General features: G+C 41.0%; 5 protein-coding genes across 5 annotated transcripts in view; 2 read left to right on the top strand and 3 right to left on the bottom strand.

Annotated features, from left to right (window-relative positions):
• Nucleotides 1-27,328, bottom strand: part of LOC125888456 (olfactory receptor 52K1-like) — a 185,410-nt gene that overhangs the window by 113,009 nt on the left and 45,073 nt on the right. The gene's annotated exons all lie outside the window — the stretch shown is intronic.
• Nucleotides 2,083-2,802, top strand: LOC125889550 (olfactory receptor 49-like). Its single transcript, XM_049577641.1, has one exon. The coding sequence runs from the start codon at nucleotides 2,083-2,085 to the stop codon at nucleotides 2,800-2,802; it is 720 nt and encodes a 239-aa protein (XP_049433598.1).
• LOC125889546 (olfactory receptor 142-like) lies at nucleotides 5,752-6,675 on the top strand. Its single transcript, XM_049577634.1, has one exon. It carries the CDS (start codon nucleotides 5,752-5,754, stop codon nucleotides 6,673-6,675), a length of 924 nt encoding a protein of 307 aa, XP_049433591.1.
• Nucleotides 9,881-10,807, bottom strand: LOC125889542 (olfactory receptor 52E4-like). Its single transcript, XM_049577632.1, is given in 1 exon segment — nucleotides 9,881-10,807. A coding segment is annotated over 1 exon segment (927 nt).
• On the bottom strand, nucleotides 20,433-21,350 carry LOC125888473 (olfactory receptor 49-like). The gene is given in 1 exon segment (XM_049575855.1): nucleotides 20,433-21,350. A coding segment is annotated over 1 exon segment (918 nt).

Consider the following 27,328-nt stretch of genomic DNA (forward strand, 5'->3'; position numbering starts at 1 on the left):
CAAAATACACTTCTGTTTTCACAGGAAATGTACAGTTTGATACAGTCTCTTTCAAAATAAAAGCACTCAACTTCAGCCTGTTACATGCATTGTCTGTTTTCAAAATACACTTCTGTTTTCACAGGAAATGTACAGTTTGCATACAGTCTCTTTCAAAATAAAAGCACTATGTTGGCACAACACCACCGACTGATGTTTTTTACCTTCAACACATTTAGTCAACACGCACATGTGGTTACATTTACCGACACATACACGTAGTTATGTTTAGCCAACACACACACGTAGTTACGTTTAGCCAACACACACACACGGTTACGTTTAGCCAACACACACATGGGGTTACATTTAGCCGACACACGCACACACACACGTGGTTACGTTTAGCCAACACACACCCACGTGGTTACGTTTAGCCAACACACACCCACGTGGTTACGTTTACCCAACACACACACACGTGGTTACGTTTAGCTGACACACACGTGGTTACGTTAAGCCGACAAACTCACGTAGTTACGTTTAGCCAACACACACACACACACACACACACACACACACACACACACACACACACGTGGTTACGTTTAGCCAACACACACACACACGTGGTTACGTTTAGCCAACACACACACACGTGGTTACGTTTAGCCAACACACACACACACACACGTGGTTACGTTTAGCCAACACACACACACGTGGTTACGTTTAGCCAACACACACACACGTGGTTACGTTTAGCCAACACACACACACGGTTACGTTTAGCCAACACACACACACGTGGTTACATTTAGCCAACACACACACACACACACACACACACACACACACACACACACACACACACACACGGTTACGTTTAGCCAACACACACACACGGTTACGTTTAGCCAACACACACACACGTGGTTACATTTAGCCAACACACACACACGTGGTTACATTTAGCCAACACACACACACACACACACACACACACACACACACACACACACACACACGTGGTTACGTTTAGCCAACACACACACACGTGGTTACGTTTAGCCAACACACACCCACGTGGTTACGTTTAGCCAACACACCCACGTGGTTACGTTTAGCCAACACACACTTGTGGTTGGGTTTAGTAAAAAAGAACAAGGTTTGGCTTTACAATCTTACAGGAAGTGAACACAGGCCTCCTGGGTGAAAGTCGGTGGTTGTTGGACCCATCCACCGCCCCTTCCACCCAAACTAATCAGACTTCGCCCACCTTAACTTTCGTTGTTGTCCCGCTGTGTTTCCTCCTGACGCCGCTGGCTGCCATTAAACAATGACAGCGACTGGCCGTCAACCATGCCGAGGTGAAAGGACAGCTTTCATCGTTGGTGTCTGATGCAGGAGGTCTCTCACCAGGTGTCGGTTTTCGATGACTTCAGAGTGAGACTGGCTTGAGACAGCACCTGTCGTGGTGGTATGATACAGCAATTTACGTAAGAAATGTTGCTGGTAACAGCAAAATATATGGAGCTTGAAAGGGAGGCTGGGAGGGGAGATGTACGTGCCCAACAAACCCCAGGCTTTTACTCAGCAGGCTGATGTTCGCTTTCAATGTCGAGCCAAACCATGATGTTTTTTTTTTCTAAACCTAACCATTTGATTTTGTTGACATCTCGGTGTTGGTTGCAGAGTCCCGGAGTGTAAACAGCAAAGGCAGTGAAAGGCGACTGCAAAGCAATAATATGTGACCACTTTGGATTGAGAATGGGTTTGAAATGCTGTGGGGATGCTCAGCAGCCCATTTTTGCCTGCTGTCCTGAAACAGATTATCTCGGCCCTGCGTAGCTACTTTTCTACGTAAACGTCAGAGCTCCGGGGAACGTCTGTTTCATCACAACTGACCAACTCAGAAAAGCTCTCAGATTAGCAGCTTGATTTCTGCAGATCTCCTCCACACAACATAAGACTGTGAATCCTTCATCCTGTGCAAACTTGACTTGTTGGACGGTCATGATCAACTCGTCACAGGTTTCATATTTCACTTTTGGTGCCTACTTTGAACTCGGGCTTCTGAAATACTTTGTTTTCGTGATCATAATGTCTCTATATGTTTTGATTCTTTGCTCCAACCTCCTGCTGATTGTGGTTATCTGTGTGAACAGAAGCTTACATGAACCTATGTACATGTTTCTGTGCAGCCTGTTTGTAAATGAACTGTATGGTAGTACAGGGTTGTTTCCATTCCTGCTGCTCCAGATCCTCTCTGAAATTCACACTGTCTCTGCTTCATTCTGTTACCTGCAGATTTTCTGTCTGTACACGTATGCAAATGTACAATTTTATAACTTAGCCGTCATGTCTTATGACAGATATCTTGCTATCTGCTGTCCTCTGCAGTATAACACACGGATGACGGCTAATAAGATCACCTTTCTTATTGCTGTAACGTGGTTATTCCCTCTTCTTGCAATTGTTGTCATGATTTCCCTAAACACCTCCTTACATCTGTGTGGCAACTTAATTGACAGACTGTTCTGTGACAACTACTCCGTTGTGAAACTGGCCTGCTCTGACACGACCGTCAATAACATCTATGGACTCATTTACACTTTCACTATAATAGCTGTTCTTCCAACAGTGATATTTTACACGTACATGAAGATTCTTAAAGTTTGCTTTTCTGGTTCTAAACAGACGAGACAGAAAGCCGCCAGCACCTGCACACCTCACCTGTTGTCTCTGCTCAACTTCTCCTTTGGTTGTATTTTTGAAGTGGTGCAGAGCAGGTTTGATATGAGCCATAGCCACCAATTATAGTACGTATTTTTTTATCTTTGTATTTTCTCACTTGCCAGCCGCTCTTCAACCCTTTAATGTATGGACTGAATCTCACCAAAATCCGCATCGTATGTAAAAGTCTTGTCTTTGGTAAAATGTAAAATACTCATGTTGAAAGCCGTGTAGTTTATTCCCTCAGCTACGATGACATGAAAACAATGTGGAAAGACTGATGCTCTGACAAAAGCCTGTGTTTGTAATGTGGGTAGTAAATGTAATAAATATGAGATTTAAAATAAATATGTGAACAAACGCTGTGAAGGTTTGAATTTTTGAGTGATAAATGTTTAAGTTTGTAATTTGTTGAGTGCGTATAAAAAGTACATCTTCACAAAAGATGAAATAGTGTTTTACATTTATTAAAAACAGCAGCTTTTTTTCAAACAAGGCAGGAAATTAAAATCAGCAAAAATCTGGCAACACTTTCTATGAAATCAACACGAGACCATTCACAGCGAATTTTACTGCTTTCAAGATGTTTATGACCAGGCCCAAACAGAATCTGCAGATGACCTCAAGCAGGATAAACAAACTACTGAGCGGATTTTAGGAGAAACTTTGAGTCAGAATTTTGATTTAATCCTGAATACTTCAAGAAAAAATGCAAACATTTGTTGGACAAGTCAGTCAACAAAGTGTGGAACACATTGCCGTTAAAACTGGAGCAGAGAACAAACATTAACAATTTATTAACAGTAAATCTGATTTGTGACATTTCTTCTCTCTACACCACTAACTCTGATTTTAATGCTCACTGCATACAACGCACAATCGTCACACACATGCACAAGGGGGTGCAGGAGACAGTGACAACCTTCTGAGTTTTACAAGCAGCATCTAGATTCCTAAATTCTGCAGAAAATCTGTGGCTGCAGATTCAGTATGGAGCTGGTTATGACACACAGTCTCTAGGTGTCAGACTTCAGTCAGTATTCTTGTGTATGGTAGGTGTTAGTCACTTCTGATGCAGCATAGATTCTTTTAAATACATGAAAATGCATTACACTTTACTTCACGCCAACAATGGAACATTATGATGAAGCATGCGTTACTATAGATGCCTCAATATTTACTTCTCTTTACTGAACACACAGAATGATAACTTATAATACTGCATGAACTATTATAATGTTCTACACTACAATCACTACAGTTGATTATAGGTGAGTAAAGGTATTCATGATGAATTATACATCCCATCAGTCCACTTCTACACCATAAACCCTGATCCATCCATGTTACAGTTTAATGTAAAGACTTCACAAATGTCCCACATTATCAAAACAGAGAACACGTCAGAGCACCTGGAGGAAAGAACATGTCGGAGCACCTGGAGGAAACCCACGCTGACACGGGGAGAACATGTCAGAGCACCTGGAAGAAAGAACATGTCGGAGCACCTGGAGGAAACCCATGCTGACACGGGGAGAACATGTCAGAGCACCTGGAGGAAACCCACACTGACACAGGGAGAACATGTCAGAGCACCTGGAGGAAACCCACACTGACACAGGGAGAACATGTCAGAGCACCTGGAGGAAAGATCATGTCAGAGCACCTGGAGGAAACCCACACTGACACAGGGAGAACATGTCAGAGCACCTGGAGGAAACCCACGCTGACACGGGGAGAACATGTCAGAGCACCTGGAGGAAACCCACGCTGACACGGGGAGAACATGTCAGAGCACCTGGAGGAAACCCACACTGACACGGGGAGAACATGTCAGAGCACCTGGAGGAAACCCACGCTGACACAGGGAGAACATGTCAGAGCACCTGGAGGAAACCCACACTGACACAGGGAGAACATGTCAGAGCACCTGGAGGAAAGATCATGTCAGAGCACCTGGAGGAAACCCACACTGACACAGGGAGAACATGTCAGAGCACCTGGAGGAAACCCACGCTGACACGGGGAGAACATGTCAGAGCACCTGGAGGAAACCCACGCTGACACGGGGAGAACATGTCAGAGCACCTGGAGGAAACCCACACTGACACAGGGAGAACATGTCAGAGCACCTGGAGGAAACCCACACTGACACAGGGAGAACATGTCAGAGCACCTTTGCTCCATGCTGTGGGGATGCTCAGCAACCCATTTTTGCCTGCTGTCCTGAAACAGATTATCTCGGCCCTGCGTAGCTACTGTATCTTTTCTACGTAAACGTCAGAGCTCCGGGGAACGTCTGTTTCATCACAACTGGCTAACTCAGAAAAGCTCTCAGATTCTTTTTCAGCAGAACCAACTCTTTGTCACCTTTAGCAGCTTCTAAACTTTAAAATAAGGTTTAATTTGTGAGATGTTTGTCTATGAGATTTTTTAATCAGGGTGCTCTGTAAACATGATGTCAGCCTGCTGCTGTGGGCGTCTCCTGTCGTCAACAGTTTGAAAAGAAACAGCAGCAGAGCTTTCAGCTCAGTTAGGAGGGACTCGGTCTCACCACAGCAGAGCAGCAGATGAATTCACACGTCACCTCTGTCATTTCTTACCTGAGCTTTATGTTGATTTTCAATGAGACAATGGCAGCTTCACAATACTTGTGTTTATGACAACTAATTTCTGTACTGATAGACTGAACACTGTTTTTCTGTTAATGCTGCTCACAGTTAAATTACACATTTAACCTTGTTTAAAATTCTATAACAGGAAGTCAAACAGTCGATACAAATGGTTTGCATACTGTGCAAACTGTAATCATTCTGTGAACCAACAGAAAGTGATTGTGATGAACTCTACAAAGTTTTCATATTTCACATTCTCACCCTACTTTGACTCCGGGCTTTTAGAGTACGTATATTTCATGATTGTCATGTCTCTCTATGTTTTAAGAATTTTAAACCAGCTTGATTTCTGCAGATCTCCTCCACACAACATAAGACTGTGAATCCTTCATCCTGTGCAAACTTGACTTGTTGGACGGTCATGATCAACTCGTCACAGGTTTCATATTTCACTTTTGGTGCCTACTTTGAACTCGGGCTTCTGAAATACTTTGTTTTCGTGATCATAATGTCTCTATATGTTTTGATTCTTTGCTCCAACCTCCTGCTGATTGTGGTTATCTGTGTGAACAGAAGCTTACATGAACCTATGTACATGTTTCTGTGCAGCCTGTTTGTAAATGAACTGTATGGTAGTACAGGGTTGTTTCCATTGCTGCTGCTTCAGATCCTCTCTGACATTCACACTGTCTCTGCTTCAGCTTGTTTTGTACAGGTTTTCTTTTTGAATACATACGGAAATGTGGAGATCTGTAATTTAGCCGTCATGTCTTATGACAGATATCTTGCTATCTGTTGTCCACTACAATATAACATGCATATGACCCACAACAGGACCGTCATACTCATCACTCTAACATGGTTATACCCTTTTCTTGCAGTCATTGTCTTGATATCATTGAGTGCCTCTCTGCAGCTGTGTGGCAACATCATTAACAAAGTGTACTGTGACAACTACTCTGTTGTGAAGCTGGCCTGCTCTGACACAACAGTCAATAACGTCTATGGGATGGCTTTCCTAATTGCAACTGTTTTTTTTATATCTTTAATTATTTACTCGTATATAACAATCCTTAATGTTTGTTTCTCTGGTTCTAAACAGACGAGACAGAAAGCCGTCAGCACCTGCACACCTCACCTCGCCTCTCTGCTCAACTTCTCTTTCGGGGCTCTCTTTGAAATAGTGTCAAGCAGATTTGATATGAAACATTTACCGGATATGTTGCGCATGTTTTTATCATTGTACTGGCTCACATGCCAGCCGCTCTTCAATCCTGTACTGTATGGACTGAATTTAACCAAAATCCGAATAACATGTAAAAGTTTTGTCTTTAAGAAAATTTAAACTCTTGACATCATAAATCTCAAATTCTGTACCATGAAAAGAACAGAATGAAAACAGGTGATATATTTTTTAAATTAAACCCATCAAATGCTTTGTGTTTATGGGCACTTTCCACCACAAGTGTCGGCAACCATGTGCTGCATATGCATTTATTAAATGTAAATATTATAAGTTCTGACAATATGTAAATTAAAAAAAAACACTGGTTTGAATCTTCTGAGTTATTGAAAATCAATTCCTCATACGGTGACTGAGCTGAGTTTCTTAGTAGAGGTTTAATTACAGCTACCTTAAAAGACTATGGTACATAGCCTGTTAATAAGGATATATTGATCATATCTGAGTGTTAACTAAAGGAAAGACCTCCTTAAGTAGCCTAGTTGGGATGGGGTCTAAGAGACACGTTGATGATTTAAATGAAGAAATCACTGCAGTCAATTCTTGAAGAGAAATTGGGGAGAAGCAATCTAAATATATATTAGATTTTACAGCTGTGTTTGAGGTTAGATAGGTACTATCTGAGGACAGGAGGTCATGAATTTTGCCTCTAATAGTTAGAATTTTGTCATTAAAAAAGCTCATAAAATCATTACTGCTAAGGGCTAAAGGAATACAAGGCTCAATAGAGCTCTGACTCTCAGTCAGCCTGGCTACAGTGCTGAAAAGAAACCTGGGGTTGTTCTTATTGTCTTCTATTAATGCTGAGTAATAGTTTGGTCTGGCATTGCGGAGGCCCCTCTTATAAGTTTTGAGACTGTCTGTCCAGATTAAACGAGATTCTTCCAGTTTGGTCAATCACCAATTCCTTTCAAATTTTCGCGATATTTTTTTAACTTAAGGGTTTGAGAGTTATACCAAGGAGCGAACTTTCTTTGCTTTTTTAACTTCTTTTTAAGAGGAGCTACAGAGTCAAGTGTTGTTCGCAGCGAGCCTACGGCGCTATCAACAAGATGATCAATTCGGGAGAGGTTAAAGTTGGCACAGGAAACCTCTGTTACTGAAGGACTTGGTATTGAATTTAACGACGGAGTAATCTTTTCCTTAAATTTTGCAACAGCACTATCTGATAAACATCTAGTATAGTAACTGTTGCTGAGTGGCGTGTAATCGAGTAAAAAGAAATCAAAAGTAATCAGATAATGATCCGATAGCGAGGGATTCTGTGGAAAGACTGTTAGGTTATCAATTTCAATTCCATACGTCAGAACTAGATCGAGGGTATGGTTAAAACAATGAGTAGGTTCATGTACACCCTGACTGAAGCCAATGGAGTCTAATAATGAGATAAACGCGGTAGCCAGGGAGTCATTATCAATGTCAACATGAATGTTAAAATCGCCTACAATAATAACTTTATCTGATTTAAGAACTAAACTGGATAAAAACTCTGAGAATTCAGATACAAATTCAGAATACGGGCCAGGAGCATGGTACACTATAACAAATAAAAGTGGCTGCGAGGTTTTCCAGGTCGGATGTAAAAGACTAAGAACGAGGCTTTCAAATGAATTATAATCTAGTTTAGGTTTAGGGCTGATTAACAGGCTAGAGTTAAAAATGGATGCAACTCCCCCTCCTCGGCCGCTGCCTCGAGGAATGTGGGTATTATTATGACTGGGAGGAGTGGACTCATTTAGACTAACATATTCATCTGGACACAGCCAGGTTTCAGTGAGACTGAGTAAATCAATATGATTATCTGATATTAATTCGTTTACTAACACTGCTTTAGACGATAGAGACCTGATATTCAACAGTCCGCATTTAATTCTCCTGTTTTGTCTTTCTGTCACAGAAGAGGTTTTAATTTTTATGAGGTTGTTATGCACAACTCCTCTTTGTTTAATTTTAGATTTAAATAATTTAGGTGGTCGGGGGACAGACACCGTTTGTATAAAACTATGAAAACTATGGCTGGGTAACTGAACTAGAAGCTCAGAGGGGCGTATAGGACTGTGACTCTGAGTCCTGGTCTCAACTCTGGGTTGTCAGGGATTTGAATTACTAATAAAATATGCCAGGTTTCTAGAAATGAGAGCAGCTCCATCCAAAGTGGGATGAATGCCGTCTCTCCTAATAAGACCAGGTTTTTCCCAGAAAGTTTGCCAATAGAGTCGTAAAAAGATACATCTACTGAATATATCAAATGTCTAGTAAAGCCGAACTAGTAATGACACTGAGCCTAGATGAAATATGTTTAGAAAAGGTAAGGATGATGGTTAATTTCAGATATTTTAGCAAGTTCTCTAGAAACGGCGTTTTTGAGACTCCGGTTGTAGAGTTGTCAAATAGTGTTGTAAAAAAGTAAATCTACTGAATATATCAAATATCTAGTACAGCCGAACTATCATGTTACGGTTATTATTATTATTATTATTATTATTATTATCATTATTATTATCATTATTATCATTATTATTATTATTATTATTATTATTATCATTATTGGTGGGAAATTATAACAGAGGAATATATTTGCCGTTTTAATATCAAGAACACTTTGGTGTTTTTGTTTGTATACAGGACATTATTAAATCAGGGAATCCGTGTGTCCACCACTAAAACGGATCCTAACTGACTTTACATTGGCATATTTTCCATGGTGGCAGCACGTAATTTCAACCCATTACGTGCTGCCACTATGGAATGCGGTGTTAAAAGGTCGTGGTCATTTCATGTATTTCTGTGAGATCAGGTTGGGCACACCGAGCAAGAAAGAGCAGAAGGAGAAGCCATCGCTAACTATTAAGCTAATGTAGCTAACAAGGCTAATAACGTGCAAACAAGAGCTAAGAGATTAGCAAGAAAGTCAGAAGTGTTATAAGTGTTATAACAGAACTAGTGTAGGTTAAGACTTGAAGCAGATGTTAAGCAACTGAAGTGAGGAAAAAACAGAAAGCAAGCTGGTAGAGTTCGCTAGAGCAGCACAGAGACGTTCTCACAGAAACACCGGAAATGACAAAACATGCTTACTGCTGTACGTCAACACGCCAGTCAGCTAACAGCCTGAGTGAGCTGTAAATGTCTAGCATTCATGAACAAATAAAACCTCAACAAACTTTGATGGTAAAATTTATTTCAAACCTCAATAAAACTTGTTAAAAATATTCACATTCAATAAACAAACATCATTACTGATGTAAAAGAATCAACCTTTTCAGAGTTCTCATGTTACAGAGGATACAAATATACACTGCATGATTTTTTACATTCTACCCAAGACAAGCTGTTTACGTAAGGTATTAACTTTAGACAGTTTCAGTCCGTATATTACAGGGTTAAAGAGCGGCTGGCATGTCAGAAAATATAAGGATAAAAATATTCGTACTGTGTTGGGCACACTGCTCATATTAAACCTGCCCTGCATTATTTCAAAGAAGCAGCCGAAGGTGAAGTTGAGCAGAGAGGCGAGGTGAGGTGTGCAAGTGCTGACGGCTTTCTGTCTCGTCTGTTTAGAACCAGAGAAACAGACTTTAAGGATCTTCACATACGTATAATAGATTACACCTACAGCACCTAGTACTATGGCTAACGTGTAAATAATGCCAGAGATGTTGTCCACTATTGTGTCAGAACATGCCTGTTTGACAGTGGAGTAATTGTCACATTACATTTTGGGAATAATGTTCCCACACATCTGTAACATAGCAGTCTGACATATCATGGACGCAACTTTACTAACTGGAAATAACCACACTACAGCAATCAGCACTGCGACCTTTTTCAATGTCATACGTGTGTTATACTGCAGAGGATAACAGATAGCCAGATATCTGTCATAAGACATGACGGCCAAGTTACAGAGCTCTATATTTGCATATGAATACACACAGAAAATCTGCAGGAGACAAGCTGAAGCAGAGACAGTGTGAATGTCAGAGAGGATCTGAAGCAGCAGCAATGGAAACAACCCTGTACTACCATACAGTTCATTTACAAACAGGCTGCACAGAAACATGTACATAGGTTCATGTAAGCTTCTGTTCACACAGATAACCACAATCAGCAGGAGGTTGGCACAGATAATCAACATGTATAAAATCATCACAATGATGAAGTATAAGTATTTGAAGAGCCCGGTGTCAGAGTAGGCAGCAAGTGTGAAATATGAGAAGTGTGTGGAGTTGATCATGATCCCTCTTCTGATCAGTGCATCTGTTAAGTAATAATTACACGGCGTCACAAAGTGTCAGATTTGCAGTTAATTTGAACCAAAAGCATCACCAACAAACAAACAAACAAACAAACAGTATTCAGTCAGTCAACACTTTACATTTCAGAAATAAGACACATGATCTAAATGTTCCTTTCTGTTAGTAAAAGTCAATATCATACACAAAGACTCTGCTCTTTGAACTGTCACCCAACATCTATCAGCTGTTCTGCTGAAGTCAGACTGAGCCCCTCCTCACTGAGCTGCTTCTCTTAAACCCCCCCATACGGCAGCAGTATGACATCATCACTGCTGTCAGCAAAAACATGGAACCAGGTTAAACCGCTAACAGCTAGCAAATTTGGAAAGATGGCTAAAATAAACATCCACAAAAACAACAAAACAGGACGTGGTTGCATAAAACACAGTAAGTTTTCTCCTTAAGGCTTAATTTCTCCTGAGCTGAGGGACTTACTGTTTTTATTCATTTATTTATTTATTTAACCAGAAAAAAAACCTCTTGAGATTAAAAATCTGTTATTTAAGAGTGTCCTGGCCAAAACAGGCAGCAACATATTTACAGACAGACGGCATAGACCAGAAATACAAAATAAAATTAAAGCTGCAAGCAGCATTGGGCGGGACCTCGGCCTCTCGCTGCCGGCCTCCAGCTCACATAGACAATGTGAATTAGCCTCTCCATAAGAGTCCAGATGTCGATAAAACAAGCAATGTCAATAGAACACAAGGTCATTTTTGACAATAAACGCATGACTTGGGAGTAGAATTTTGATGCTGTATGCTGTAAAGCCCACAGGGCTTTACAGCATATGACATCCCTTTGTCCTTATGACCCTCACAGCTGATAAGAAAAGCCTCCCTTTAACAGGGGAAAAACACAGCAGAAACCTCAGGAAGAACAAATGAGGAGGGCTCCCTCTTCTAGGACGACAGACGTGCAACAGATGACAAACAGAACAGAACGTCCTTCGGCCGAGGTCTCCAATAATAATAATAATAAACGCACCAAAAGCAAGAGGGACTTCGTCCTTCGGCCGAGGTCCCTAAATATCCAGCTCTAAAACGAGCAGTATGAAACACCTGATGAGATTATTATAAAGAAAAGCCAAAAAGTATGTTAATATCTGCTGTAAGGAACCATAAAAACATAAAACATGGGGCAACTGCACATGATTACAAAGACCAGATAAAATACACCCTGACATCAGCATATAGATGACTCTGTACAAAAATCCTGCAGCAGTGATTTGAAACAGCTGAGAGGAACCACTGAGTGCTATTTGATGTTGTGTTCTGACACGTTTCAGAAGAAAAGACTCAGATACAGAGGAAAAAAAACCCAGGACAAAAAAATGCAGAAAGTCAAAGTTCTTTACTTAAAAATTCAAGCAGAATCCAAAGGAAGGCAATTCCAAGAGTAAGACACCAAAAGTCTTCAAAGTCCAAAAAAACAGGCAAACAAAACTAGATCCACAGGGCTGGAAAGCATGAACATACTGGGAGACAATGGTAATCTGGCAGAGGGCTGGTGAAAACACATGGTATATATACACAGGTGAAGTCAGTCAGTCACAGGTGAGTGATAAAAGGCGGGAAAAGAACAAAGACAGGAAGTAAAACTAGACATCAACCAAAAACAACAGGATTTCAAAATAAAACAGGAAATTAACACAAACACACTAACAGCTAAAGGGAACATTACAGTTTCACACCAGGCGCAAATAAAATAATCCATGTGAGTGAATTACCTGTGAAGTCAATGTAAAGACATGATTAAACACAAATCACTGCCAGGCAGCGTGATGGACGCAGTGGATGTGATGCAAATGACATGAAATACGCAAATCAGGTGGCAGAAATGAAGCGAGAGGCACGATTTTGCATCATTTGCTTACTCATGAGAGTTTAAAAATATGAACATGAATATGAATATGATCAGCGACCGATCAGCATTGAAATCCTCCAAGGACGTATGATACTGAGGACGTGCCCGCAGAAATTCATTCATCGGTTCAACAATTTGCATATGACAGAAGTCAACACAAAATATTCTAGCATTCAACCTTGTACAAGTAACGTGTCAGGAAAATTTGCATCACATATGGTGTGAACACTAATTTGAGTCCGTCTGCAGAAGATTCCATAGATAAGGAGCTGCAGATCAGTACCCAGCCTCGGTACAGACAATAAAATTGTTCTGTTAACTGAGAGCAGAGCCATTTTTATTTTTTTGCCTACTGTACACACATTAATACGCTGGAAGTAGGTCAAGAATAACTCTGTACTTTGAGCATAGAGGATTCAGTGATGAGTTCGGGCCTTACAGTTGGTCATGAATCTCAATGCACCATGATACACAGAGTCCAGAGCAAACACTGGGAGGGTGCATTCATATATAATCCATCCCAGAATCAAGCACAGCCAAGAATGTGGCAGACACCAGTATTATTTTTTTTCCCGCCTTTTTAAGGATGTTGGGCAGATTCCCTTAAAAGGTTTCCTTAGTTAAGGAAAAACAAAAAGACATTTACACTACTGAAAGAGATTAACAGCAGTAGAAGTTTCCATGAGGTGTGTTTGTTTGCATGGACTCGTGACGCCTATTGTCGCCCCACAAAGTCAGACTATCGATAGAAAAAAAAAAAAAAAAGAAATGACCCGAGGTCTGGAGAGAAACAAAAATAGACTGCACACACTAAAAAGTACATTTGATCCCCAAATACCAGAAAACAACATCTGTGAGAGGATACTGCAACAATAAAAGCGTATCCAGTGGCTTCCCTGGATGTGTTATTTTTCCTAAAACAAAACCTTGTGCCAAGAATTTAGCTGATGTTCATTTAGAAAACAATTTGTCCAAAGCCAATCTGACGCTGACAAGACAAGACAAGACAAGACAAGACAAGTCAAGTCTGGGTACGTAGGAATTCTTGTTCTTGTAGGAATTCTCAGTTATGACAAAAAACATGTTTTGTGAGGTCACACTGACCTTTAAAATGCAACCAAAAAATTTCAGTGGGTTCATTGTTGAGTCAAAGTTAACGTTTGTGCCAAATTTCAAGACATCCCCTCAAGGTATTCTTGAGATATCAGGTAAGATGTTTCTTAGAGTTTCTGAAACTATTCCAGACACTTTTTTTAAACTATCTGTCTGTCTGTCTGTCTGTCTATGCTTGATTCCTAGTCAGAGCAGGTAACACATATCCAGTTTGGACCCTTAGGCAAGGTCCATAACCTGATGAGAATTGGGCTACTGGAACAAGACATAGATGGTCTCGAACAAAGAATATGGAACTGTTGGAATGCTGCTGTACAAATAACCCCTGTGAGAGGGGCTACATGCAGAGGATGTGGGAGACATGGAGGCTCCAAAACGTAACGGCTGACGTAGAAAAAATTCCTAGCCCAGTGTTCCAACATCCACAGACAGCAACTGCTATTGCAACTAGAGATTGATGAGGTACAACAAACATGCTACGGCAAGGAAGAGACAGGACGACAGGTCAAAGTGGGGATGTCATCATAACCCCCACACTCCGAGATTGGGTACCAGCCCCCAAGCTCTTCTGACACAGATTCACTTACAACAAGGGCAAATGACCTGAGATTGAAAATCATGAATAAGATGGAAGCCCGGCACCCCTGAAGCCAACTACCAAGGCTAAGTGGCAAAGTGACAAAGTACAGTCTGAAAGTCTGCTAGATGATGTCAATGCAGTACTACAAACTATCCCCACTAAAACCATAACTGAGACCAATCAGTTAATATACACCACAGCGACAGTGATCCTAGAGATGCTTGGCTGCATCACAGCAGCTAAGATGAATAGGCACATGGCCTAATACATGAGCAAGGCCCAGAAAGGAATTGGTGGTAATACCAGGGTGGCCAAGCACCAGCTACTGGTCGGCAGAGCAGTTACCCAAGACTGAAAGACCAGGCAGACCAACCTGTGCACCGCCTGGATCAACTACAACATCTTGTCAGATAATGTGCAGGTTTACATTCATACTGCATGGAGCAACATGCCTCTCATTTCAGCTGAAACTGAATTATAATTTACATGGTGTAATGTGCCCCACATTTCAGAGGCAGTTCATTTATTTCAGATGTTATTTTAGTGGTTAACTTTTGACTGAGCTGCCATCATGTTCACATTCATACCTTACAGCACAAAGTGTCTCGTACTTCAGCAGCATTTAAAATCCAACATGGTTGTTAGGGCTGGGTGATATGGCCTAAAAAGAAAAAAAAAAATTCTCAGATTTTTTCACAAAAAATCCGATTCACGATTTAAATCGTTTTTTTCCCCTCCTAGTTAAAAAAAAAAAAAAAGAAGAAAGAAACGCGGCCTGGTAGCGCATACCTGGGGTTCAAAACTTTAAACATGTGAATAAACCCTGGCTTTTTCCACGGTAGCCTATATAGCCCATCCTGGATCCAGAGGTGTTAGCCAACTATAGACCAATATCTAATCTTCCCTTTCTTTCAAAGATCCTTGAGAAAGTAGTCGCAGACCAGCTGTGTGATTTTCTCCATGATAATAATTTATTTGAGCTGTGCTCGGACCAATCCTATTTACTCTATGTATGCTTCCTTTAGGTAACATCATTAGAAATCACTCTGTAAATTTCCATTGTTATGCGGATGATACTCAGTTGTATTTATCGATGAAGCCAGAAGAAAGTAATCAATTAACTAAACTCCATAACTGCCTTAAAGACATAAAAACTTGGATGAGCACCAATTTCCTGATGTTAAATTCAGACAAAACTGAAGTTATTGTTCTTGGCCCCAAACAACTCAGAGACTCTTTATCTGATGACATAGTTTCTCTAGATGGCATTGCTCTGGCCTCTAGCACTACCGTAAGAAACCTCAGAGTAACATTAGATCAAGATTTGTCTTTTAATTCTCATTTAAAACAAACCTCACGGACTGCATTTTTTCATCTGCGTAATATTGCGAAAATTAGGCCTATCCTGACCCGAAAAGATGCAGAAAAATTGGTCCACGCTTTTGTTATCTCTAGGCTGGATTACTGTAACTCTCTATTATCAGGTAGCTCTAGTAAGTCCTTAAAAACTCTCCAGCTAATTCAGAATGCAGCAGCACGTGTACTAACAGGAACTAAGAAACGATCATATCTCTCCTGTTTTAGCTTCTCTGCACTGGCTCCTCTAAAATCCAGAATTGAATTTAAAATCCTACTGTTAACTTATAAAGCTCTAAATGGTCAAGCTCCGTCATATCTTAGAGAGCTCATAGTGCCATATTATCCCACCAGAACACTGCGCTCTGAGAACGCAGGGTTACTCGTGGTCCCTAAAGTCTCCAAAAGTAGATCAGGAGCCAGAGCCTTCAGCTATCAGGCTCCTCTCCTGTGGAATCATCTTCCTGTTACGGTCCAGGAGGCAGACACCGTCTCCACATTTAAGACTAGACTTAAGACTTTCCTCTTTGATAAAGCTTATAGTTAGGGCTGGCTCAGGCTTGCCCTGTACCAGCCCCTAGTTAGGCTGACTTAGGCCTAGTCTGCCGGAGGACCCCCCTATAATACACTGGGCACCTTCTCTCTCTCTCTCTCTCTCTCTCTCTCTCTCTCTCTCTCTCTCTCTCTCTCATATTCTATTACTGCATCTTGCTAACCCGGCCATTCTGGATGTCACTAACTCGGCTTCTTCTCCGGAGCCTTTGTGCTCCACTGTCTCTCAGATTAACTCATATCACAGCGGTGCCTGGACAGCGTGACGTGTGTGGTTGTGGTGCTGCCGTGGTCCTGCCAGATGCCTCCTGCTGCTGCTGCTGCCATTATTAGTCATTAGTCATACTTCTACTGTTATTATACACATATGATTATTGTCACACTTGTATACTGCCAGATATTAATATATTATTATTAATTATAATATTATTACTTTCATTAATGTTGTTGTAAGCTACTGTCATTACCGTCTGTCCTGCTTCCGTCTCTGTCTCTCTCTGTCTCTCTCTCTCTGTCTCATTGTGTCATACGGATTACTGTTAATTTATTATGTTGATCTGTTCTGTACGACATCTATTGCACGTCTGTCCATCCTGGAAGAGGGATCCCTCCTCAGTTGCTCTTCCTGAGGTTTTTACCGTTGTTCCCCCGTTAAAGGTTTTTTTGGAGAGTTTTTCCTGATCAGCTGTGAGGGTCTAGCCTGAGTGTAAGACTGAAGCTCCCAGAAACTTCAGTCTGACATCGCCTCCATTGAAGGTGATTTACAAGGGGGAGGGAATTTGATTTTTCCCTAACCAATCAGTAGACAACAACAACTCACCCAGAATATGACGTCATTAGTATCCATGCCTCGGGGGTGCCGAAAACAAGCCAGCATTGTCCGTTTAAAATGTCTCCGTCGTTGTGCACGCCCAGCCGCATTGCCGTTAAATCCAGTTTAGCAGCTTCCTTAATTTGGTCCTCCATTAACACGAGTAGTGGCGAAATACTTCGATAGCATCGTTAATGTGGTCTGTAGGATCTGTAGCGGTCGCCTTTGTTGCTATCCTCACCAGTTACCCACCGGCGTACAGCTTGACATCAGCGTGGCGCTGATTGAGTAATTGCTAGACCCGCCCCTACCCCCGGCCTTCATTGGTCTGTCCATCGTTTGGACGAGATAAATCGCAAATTCATTGCAGTATGCCAGACCAGAGATGCAAGCCTACTCAGTTGAGTGGGCGGGGTCTATGGTCTGGAACCAGGCTAGTGAGGGTCATAAGACAGAGGGATGTCGTATGCTGTAAAGCCCTGTGAGGCAAATTGTGATTTGTGATATTTGGCTTTATAAATAAAATTGATTGATTGATTGATATGGGCACCATATCTCTTGCAATATACATGGCGACTGCATCTGTGATCGCTTTCCACCGGACCCCTTTCTTATCATACGGCAATGTTTCCCCTACCATCATATTGGATCACAACAGAAGTCATTTAAGGTTACCTTTAGTATCGAACAGGTCTATACCTTGTCCTTTTATTAAACAAACTAAATAGCCTTGTGTTACAGGTGTACAGATGGTACAGATGTAGGAGGTATGAGACGTTAGTGTGCCGGGTGTGGTGTGTGATGTCAGATGGATGCGCCCCAGGAAGAAAGTGAGGCATGTGCTCTGTTGTTTACTTCGAGCAGCCACAGCAAAGAAGTCTACGCAGTTCTGCATGCTGTTTTTGAGTTATTTCCCTCTATGTAAAAGTCAGACACTGATGAGAGAGGCTGTGCATCATCCCTGCAGTGCTGAAAATAAAGTGCCGTTCTTTAACGCAGACGAAGTCCCGTGGTTTATGTGTTGTTGCCACAACGAGCTAACACAAGCTAAAGGAGCTAATGGTCTTCGGAGGTCCCTTTACTACGGTTCGGGGGTCTGCCAGCTTGGCGTTGGTAACACTTGTTTATCTTATTTACACAACGGCATGTCATTTATGTCCCTACACGGTGCGCGTCTAAAATCCTCCTCTCTGTGTCGCACACGGCGGAGTTTGGCCCTGATGAAGATTGTGATTGAAGGCTTTAAAGGGCTCTGAATGCTCACAATATGTTTTGGGACAATCTTTCAAATACTCAACAATAAACTGTGATAAATTTTGACTATTATCTGATTTAACTGATCTATTTCCCTGAATGGCAATTCTGCCTTTGAAGTTTCAAATGAGCTGAAAACTTTTTACAACTGTTTTAATGTCCATCATTTTAATGAAGAGCTGTCAGTCTTTCCAAATGCTGCTCCTGCTCCTGAGGGGAACTGTGTTCATGTAGATAAGGGCAAAGTCCTCAAACTCTTCAGGAGTGTAAAAGAAATGAAAAGTCCTGGCCCTGACGTCATTTCAGGACATATTCTCAAACACTGTGCCGAAAAACTGGAAGATTTATTCTGGTTTATCTGTAATTTGTCACTTCAACTACATAAAGTTCCTTTTTGTGGAAGGATTTAATTATCTGACCTGTTGTTTTTCATTAACTGCTAAATATTAACTAAAGATTTATTATTTAAAAATGTGGTAGCATGTAATACCATGTTACACCATATGCAAGTTAATCATAAAAATGTTTAAAATATATGTACTTATATAAAATATGCTAACACATATATAATGTTCCTATATATTAATCCAAAAGCCCATAAATATGTTGATATTATATATGTTAACATAAGAAATATATACACATACAAAATTGTTGTATATTTGTTGATTTCATAAGCTTCTATGTATTAAATGAATCTTTTCATTAAAATATGGTAGCAACAAATGATACCATATTAAAATGTACCTTACAATTTTTTTTATATAAAAATAATAATAATAACTTAATTTATATAACACCTTTAAAAACAAAAGTTTACAAAGTGCTTTGACAAACAAAGCAAAAGCAGGAATATCTATAGCAAGAGAGTCAAAACAGTGAGGGCAAGCAAAAGCAGGACAAAATTAAGCTCAAATTGAGGTAAACTTAAGCAAAACATAGACAGAATGATATGACAGAATGTTAAAAGAGATAAGAACAATAAAGGTAATAAAATATTATTTCTAAATACTAGAAAAAACGAATAGAAGGATAAAAAGACAACATTGCATAATAACAATAGCATAACAAAGAATAAACAATTAAACGGAATAGAATAAAATAAATAAAAAGAGTAACATCACATAAAGGCAAGTCTATAAAAATGGGTTTTAAGAAGAGATTTAAAAGATGTTACTGATTCTGCAAGCCTTATCTCCTCAGGCAGGTCATTCCAAAGTCGAGGGGCCCTGGTGGAAAAAGCGTGGTCGCCTCTAGATTTAAGTCTGGACTTTGGAACGGCCAGGAGGGCCCTGCCTGAGGATCTAAGGCTGCGTACTGTCTCATATGGGGTCAACATTTCTGCTATGTAACTTGGGGCCAGACCCAGACGGGCTTTAAAAGTGATCAGTAAAATCTTAAAATCAATTCTAAAAAGCACAGGGAGCCAATGGAGGCAAGCCAGCATTGGGGTGATGTGATGCCGTCTGTTAAAACCAGTAAGAAGCCTAGCTTCTTCTAAGCGCATATATATATTCATCCCAGTCAATATGTTATTATTTATGTTAACAAAAGTGATGTCAAAAAAACCTCAAAAACATGAAGAATTGTTGCATATATGTTGTTTTCATAAACTTGTGCATATTAAATATTCATCATTCAACATATATTGTAACATGTAAAGGCACAACAATTCATCATATAATTGTTTTTAATATATGTTTATATGCTCATATTGTAGACATACATTATGCATATTAAAAATGTTTTCATACATTTCTTTATATGAAATATTCATTGCCTAAATACATAGTAACAGCATATATTACCATATAAAAATCCATCATATAAATGCTTTTAATATGCACATAAACAAAACGTACGGTGGGTATTTCACAGATGAATGCAGATGCATATTGCAGATGCCTCAAACTTTGCAACAAAGAGACATCTGTAGAAAATTTGCATTAAGTTTGGAATTTTAGGATAAGTAAAGATCGTACAGATGTCATTACTGTTGACACAAATATAATCAAAGACAGACTTTTCTTCCTCACTGGGCCAGACTTTTAAATATGTTACGAATTTTGGACATATTCAGTCCATACATTACAGGGTTGAAAAGAGGCTGACATGTAAAAAAGTGTAATGACAAAACGATTCGCAACATGTTGGGCACACTGTTCATATTAAACCGATTCTGTATTATTTCAAAAAGACCAGCAAAGGAGAAGTTCAAGAGGGAAGCAAGGTGAGGTGTGCAGGTGCTGACAGCTTTCTGTCTGGTCTGTTTAGAACCAGAAAAACAAACTTTAAGGATCTTTATATAACTGTAAAAGATTAAAGATACAGGACATGAGATTATGAGAGAGCCGTAAATTAGTCCATAAATGTTCTGGACTGTGGTGTCATAACATGCCAGTTTAACGATGGAGTAGTAGTCACAGTACACCTTATTGATAACGTTCCCACACAGCTGTAAAGAACCAATTAATGACACCAAAACAACAACTGTAAGAACAGGGAATAATCAACTCAGAGAAATAAGAACGACGACCTTGTAAAATGTCATACATGTGTTATATTGTAGAGGATAACAGATGGCAAGATATCTGTCATAAGACATGACGGCTAGGTTGGAAAACTCTACACATCCATATGAGTACACACAGAAAATCTGCAGGAAACAAAAGGAGGTAGAAACAGCGTGAATGTCAGAGAGGATCTGAAGCAGCAGGAATGGAAACAACCCTGTACTACCATACAGTTCATTTACAAACAGGCTGCACAGAAACATGTACATAGGTTCATGTAAGGTTCTGTTCACACAGATAACCACAATCAGCAGGAGGTTGGAGCAAAGAATCAACATATATAGGAACATGACGAACAAGAAATATAAGTACTGGAAATGGCTGCTGTCAAAGTAGGCGGTGAATGTGAAGTATGTCACCTGAGTTGAGTTTACCATGATCCTTCTTTTGGCTTGTGAAACATTAATAAAGCTGTTTGCAGATAAAACTAATTTTACTAATCAAATTACATTTCAGCAGATTTTTAACTCATCTAAACTAAACAACATCAAACACCAAGTATCACATTCACCTGCTGTCCTGCTGTAGTCATACCACAACTGTGCCCTAACTGAACTGAAACTCTGCTTCTTTAAAACTTTTTAAAGACGCCCACAGCACTGACCTCATCATTAAAGGGACCCACAGACTGATACTGATGATGGGAAAACAAACTTTTTAGCCCACTCACTGGAAAAAATATGAAGATGACAAAAAGAAAGCTGTGAACTAGCTATATTTTAGTATTTGGACTTTGACCCTCTCCAGTCAATCTATGGCTTTGGGCATAAACCCCTGCTGGGACCTGACCTCGTAACGGGTCACCAATTGCTACCAGAAATATTTATTAATTACCAATAATAATCATTAATTATGTTAAATATTGTTACTTAAATGACATTAAATCACTGCGTAGGGCACCACTCCCAAAAAGGCAAAACATGATCGGCAGTTAAAGAAATCAGTCTCATAAAATACACAACACATCAATTTGGAATTCTGATTAATAATGAAATTAATAATTATAACCAAAATGACCACATTAATAGTAAAGGTTGAAGGATTTTGGATTTCTTGACATAGCAGAGGATGACTACTCATTCACCTTTGTGTAACATTTAAAAGACAACAGGTATGATTCCAGTATTTACTCACATAGAAAAAAAGTCAAACAAACACAGATACTCACAAGCATGGATATGTGTGTGTGTGTGTGTGTGTGTGTGTGTGTGTGTGTGTGTGTGTGTGTGTGTGTGTGTGTGTGTGAGTGAGGCAAAGGCCATCTGACCTACAAATAACATGGCTGACAACAGGAAGCTATACATGGATTGGACTGGTCAAAGATGGCGCAATCAAAAATGACCTTGGAGTTCAGGGAGGGGTCTACCTGACTGTGAGGTCAGTCAGACAATGGAACAAAGAAAAGACTTGCGAACTTTGGGTTTCCTCTCAAAGAGTAGTCATGTTGAAAATAAAGTCTGTCTTGAGTACATGTGCGTGTGATATACAGTATATCGGCCCTGTGAAAAGCTAACTTTACAGCCTGACAAAATATGCTTTAAGGTTGCGGTACATGAACACAATGGGCATGATGGGTCCTCATTTACCCACAGTTTTAGGTTCTGGGTGGTTGGTAACACATCGTATGTAGCCCCTATCAGGAATCTAATACGATTCTCCTCCATACTCCACAGGTCCCTCCAACTAAGCTTCCTCTTCTCTACATTTTCCCAATTCAACCACTGTCCCTGTTTAGCCTGGGCCACTACCTTTGCACCCCTTAGCATCTCTTCCTGTCTGCGTCTCTGTTCTACAACCAGCTTTCTTTTATCTTTGAGGCCTGCTGTATTCCATACCGGTTTGCCTGAGCCAAGCCCCAGGCCTCCCCGGCCAAACTGAACATTACCTACAATCTCTGCATGTCTAAGAGCTGCCTCTGCCTCCTGAACTGCCGATCTTGGGTTCCACTTCCTCCCCTTGGTTGGATTTGGAACCACACTCCTAACTACCACGTCCTTACTCCCAGATAACAAGAGCTCTGTCCTGACCTTGGTACATTTAAATTCCTCTGTTAAACTAGATACTGGCAGCTGAAGTATCCCTTTTCCATACAACACAACACTACTTAGGCACCTAGGAGCACCCAACCACTTCCTAATATAGGAGCTAAACGACCTTTCAGTTCTCTCCACAACAGATATTGGAATTTCATAAACTGACAATGGCCACATTAACCTAGGATATAGCCCAAATTGCAAACACCACAACTTCAACTTTCCTGAAGTTCTGATTTATCTATTCTATCCAATCCTTCAGCCACATCTTTTCTAAATTTCACCACCTGTTCCTCATCATTCAACTCTACATTGTACAACCTACCTAAGCTCTTTACTGACTTTTCCCTAATTGTTGGGATGTCCTCATCATCTATGAAAAACTTCCTATCACTTAACTTCCTTCTACATATCGAGATTTACTAGGCTTGATCTTCATGCTGGCCCACTTGAGGTTCTTATTTACCTTCTCTAGTAGCCTCTTATGTACATGGCATTGTTGTGGTCACCAGTGTCATGTCATCCATGTAAGCCCTAACTGGTGGAAGATGCAACCCATTCTGCCGTCTCTCCCCACCTACCACCCACTTAGAAGCCCTGATGATTACTTCCATCGCCATAGTAAATGCTAATGGAGAAATTGTACACCCTGCCATGATGCCTATTTCTAGCCTCTGCCAACCTGTTGTGAAACCTGCCATACTTAGACACAACCTAATATCCTGAAAATATGCTTTCACTAAGTTGACAACTACCTGTGGCACTCTGAAGTAGTCAAACGCACTCCAAATGAGGCTATGCGGTACTGAACCAAATGCATTTGATCTAAGATCTAAAAATACTACATGCAGGTCCCTTTTGTTAATCTTCGCTGCCTGAATCTGGTGCCAGATCATACTAGTATGCTCTAAACACCCTGAAAAACCTGGTATTCCTGCCTTCTGCACCATGGTATCTATTAAGCTATTCCTTTCTAAGTAGCTAACTAATCTCTGCGCTACTACACTAAAGAAAATCTTCCCCTCTACATTCAAGAGAGAAATCATCCGGAACTGGCTAAGTCCACAGACTCCTTCTCCTTAGGAATGAGGACACCCCCTGCCCTACGCCATGCTCTTGGGATAATTTGTTTCTCCCAAACTATTCTTAGCTGTTTCCACAAAAATTTAACGATATCAGGTGCACTTTTATAAACCCGGTAGGGGACTCCATTAGGCCCTGGGGCCGAAGAAGCCGTTGCATGCCTGACTACCTCATGAACTTCCTTCCACCAAGGTGGCCTGACATCCATCTCATGCTCTATCCCTTCTAATGGAGGGATATTGGGTGCGAAACCTACTATACTATTCTTCTCTAAATCTGAATATGTACTTTTCAAATATTCTTCAACCTCTAGCCTTTCTGCTTTGAGCTGCCCTCCCCTGTCCTAACATATTCCTTCTTTCTCCTCTTTTTCCTGAGATGCTCTGCCCTTCTAAGAACTGCTAGCCTGCTTCTCAACTCCTCTTGCAACACATTAATTCTCTCCCTTTCTTCTTCTGTAGCCTTTCTCCACACCTTTCTTAACTGTCTCCTTTCCTTGACTAACTTCTCTATTTCTCTTTGCCGCCTAGACTTACCTGACTGTACCCTCTCACTCCTCTTTCTCTCATGCACCCCGAACCTCTCTACACCATATGAGTAAATTATATCTCCCATCTTTTCTAGCCTTTCTATTGCATTTCCTCTAAGCCTACTCAAGATTACTGACAAATCTCTATTAATTATCTCCCATTCTTTACTGTCATTTGCCCTAGGCCATCTAACTCTAACCTTTTGCTCCATGGTTCTCTCTCTGACTGGCATACTGACCTCAGTGTCACCTGCATCCTCTCTTACCTCCTCCTCCTCCTCCTCCTCCTCCTCCTCCTCCTCCTCCTCCTCATCAGTGGCAGCATTACTGATATCCTGTGAACTGTGGTTTTCTACCTGCTGCTGGACTTCATCCGACTGACTCGACTGACTTCTTAGGAAGTACTGATCAATGCGGCTACTCTGCCTTTTCTTTGCCACACACTTCTTCTTTCCCTGATGAGTTCTGAGGCCTTATAGTGAGGTTACTTTCTGCCAGCTGCAAGGACAAACCTGAAGCATCTTGATCTCAACTGTGCTACTTTTATCCTCTACAGATGCGCTCACCTTGCCCTGAATGCTGCTAATTCTAGCCCTGATGGATAGGTCCGTGCCCCTATCGTTCACTGAGTCACAGATCCAAGTCATAGTCGTGTCCGTTACAATGTCTGTTACCGTGTAATCCACCTGTGAGTCATCTTCCACCCCAGCTCTCGCTGACTCTTGGGATATTTTCCCTATGTTGGCTGTAGCTAATTTTGGTTGTAGTAAGGCTGCTAGGCCTCACCACTGCTACCATGGGTTGCTAACCCATGCCAGCACCTTTGGAGTCTTTTCCCTCCTATCAGCTGTCTTTCCTGATCTTTCCCTTGTTGTCAGCTGCCCTATTCACAGCAGTCACGAGCTAGAATCACAGCTATTATCAATGAACCTTTTATTAACTACAGTTGTATTTGTTAACAACACATACATAAATATACAACCTGTATGTATGTAAAAGATTATTCCGAAAATCATATAGAATTTAGATAAGCTCATGAAAAATACATAAAGCCTGTACAACCTGTATGCATGTGTTGTTTTATTAATCTTTTGACCTGCACATCATCTTTTATATGATATCAACATATGTTGATGGGCTTTAGGATGAACATTGTTGTATAAAGCATTAATGTCTACAATATAAGCATATACTGTAACATATTTGTTAAAAATATGTATAGCATGAGTTTTTATGCATTAATTTATGGTGTAACCATTTATGTTAAGGACATATAGTTAATTTTGATATGCAAATTCATGAAAATAATATATATATACACACACACACACACACACACAACAATTCTGTATGTATATATCTTTCTATTATTAATTTTCGACAATTATATCTATCTTCAGTGTAAAATATAAAAATTTATTGATGAGTTTTAGGATGAATTCATATGTACAAAACATATATGTCTACAGAATAAGCATTTATACATATATTAGGGACATTCATACACTGAATTTTTTGACAGTATTACGTGCTGCCACGTCCAGACTCACAGGAAAGAACCCAGATGCAAAGCAGCAAGCAGATAAAGTAATCAACAGTCTTTATTGAACACTCAGGAAAATATGTAACTGCCTCAGGCAGGTCTCGTACCCGCGTCGCCGGTGGGAGAGTTGGCGCTGTTACCTCTAAGCCATGAGGCGGTGACGTGTGCAACACAGGAGCAGAGTCTTTAATATCACTGGTACAGCTGGGGCTTGAACCCGCAATGCCAGGAGGGGAGTCAGAGACGTAACCTCCCGACCAAGAGGAGATTACGTGACTTGCAATCCAGATGAACAGTTGCGGGGGAACAGACAGTTGGAGAGTCGGGGACAGGCGAGGGATCAGATAACCAGCACAGTCAGGACTTACAGGCAGAAAGCTCGGTGTCAGAAACAGAAGGCGAGGTCGATAGCCGGGGATCAGATGAGCAGGCAGGGTCTCTGGTGTCTTCCTCCAGCGTGGGCCACCAGAATCTTTGGAGGAGGACCTCCTGAGTACGTCGGGAACCGGGATGGCAGGTGAGGTTGGAGGCATGGGCCCACAGCAGGACCTCAGACCTTAATGTTTCTGGGACGAAGAGGCAGTGGGAAGGACAGGTGCTGGGACCTGGCTGATCCAGAGTAGCTGCTCTCACCCGCTACTCAATGTCCCAGGTAAGGGTGGCGATGACACAGGGAGGCGGAAGGATGGGCGCCGGTCCCTTAGCAACATCGTCGTCCTGCAGAAATTGCTGTGAGAGGGCATCAGGTTTGGTATTACGAGAACCAGGGCGATAGGAAAGGGTGAAGTTAAACCTGGTGAAGAAGAATGACCAACGGGCTTGGTGGGAATTTAGTCTTTTGGCAGTCTTAATGTATTCCAGGTTTTTGTGGTTGGTAAGAAAGGGATCCTTGGTACCCTCAAGCCAGTGGCGCCATTCTTCCAGAGCCAACTTGACCATCAGGAGTTCTCTGTTGCTGATATCGTAGTTCCTTTCAGTGGGGGACAAGCGGCGAGAGAAAAAGGCGCAGGGGTGGAACTTTAGATCTGTGGTGGACCGCTGAGAGAGGACTCCTCCCACTCCAACATCAGAGGCATCCACTTCCTCTATGAACTGGAGGTCGGGATCAGGCATCTGGAGGATGGGGGCAGATGTAAACCTCTTTTTGAGTGTCCTGAAGGCGTTCTC

This window comes from Epinephelus fuscoguttatus, linkage group LG5 (genome assembly GCF_011397635.1).
Source record: "Epinephelus fuscoguttatus linkage group LG5, E.fuscoguttatus.final_Chr_v1".
Classification (NCBI taxonomy): domain Eukaryota; kingdom Metazoa; phylum Chordata; class Actinopteri; order Perciformes; family Serranidae; genus Epinephelus; species Epinephelus fuscoguttatus.

Excerpts from the sequence above, each read along its gene's own strand:
- LOC125889550 (XM_049577641.1), top strand. The coding sequence starts at position 2,083 with ATGTCTCTATATGTTTTGATTCTTTGCTCCAACCTCCTGCTGATTGTG.
- LOC125889546 (XM_049577634.1), top strand. The coding sequence starts at position 5,752 with ATGATCAACTCGTCACAGGTTTCATATTTCACTTTTGGTGCCTACTTT.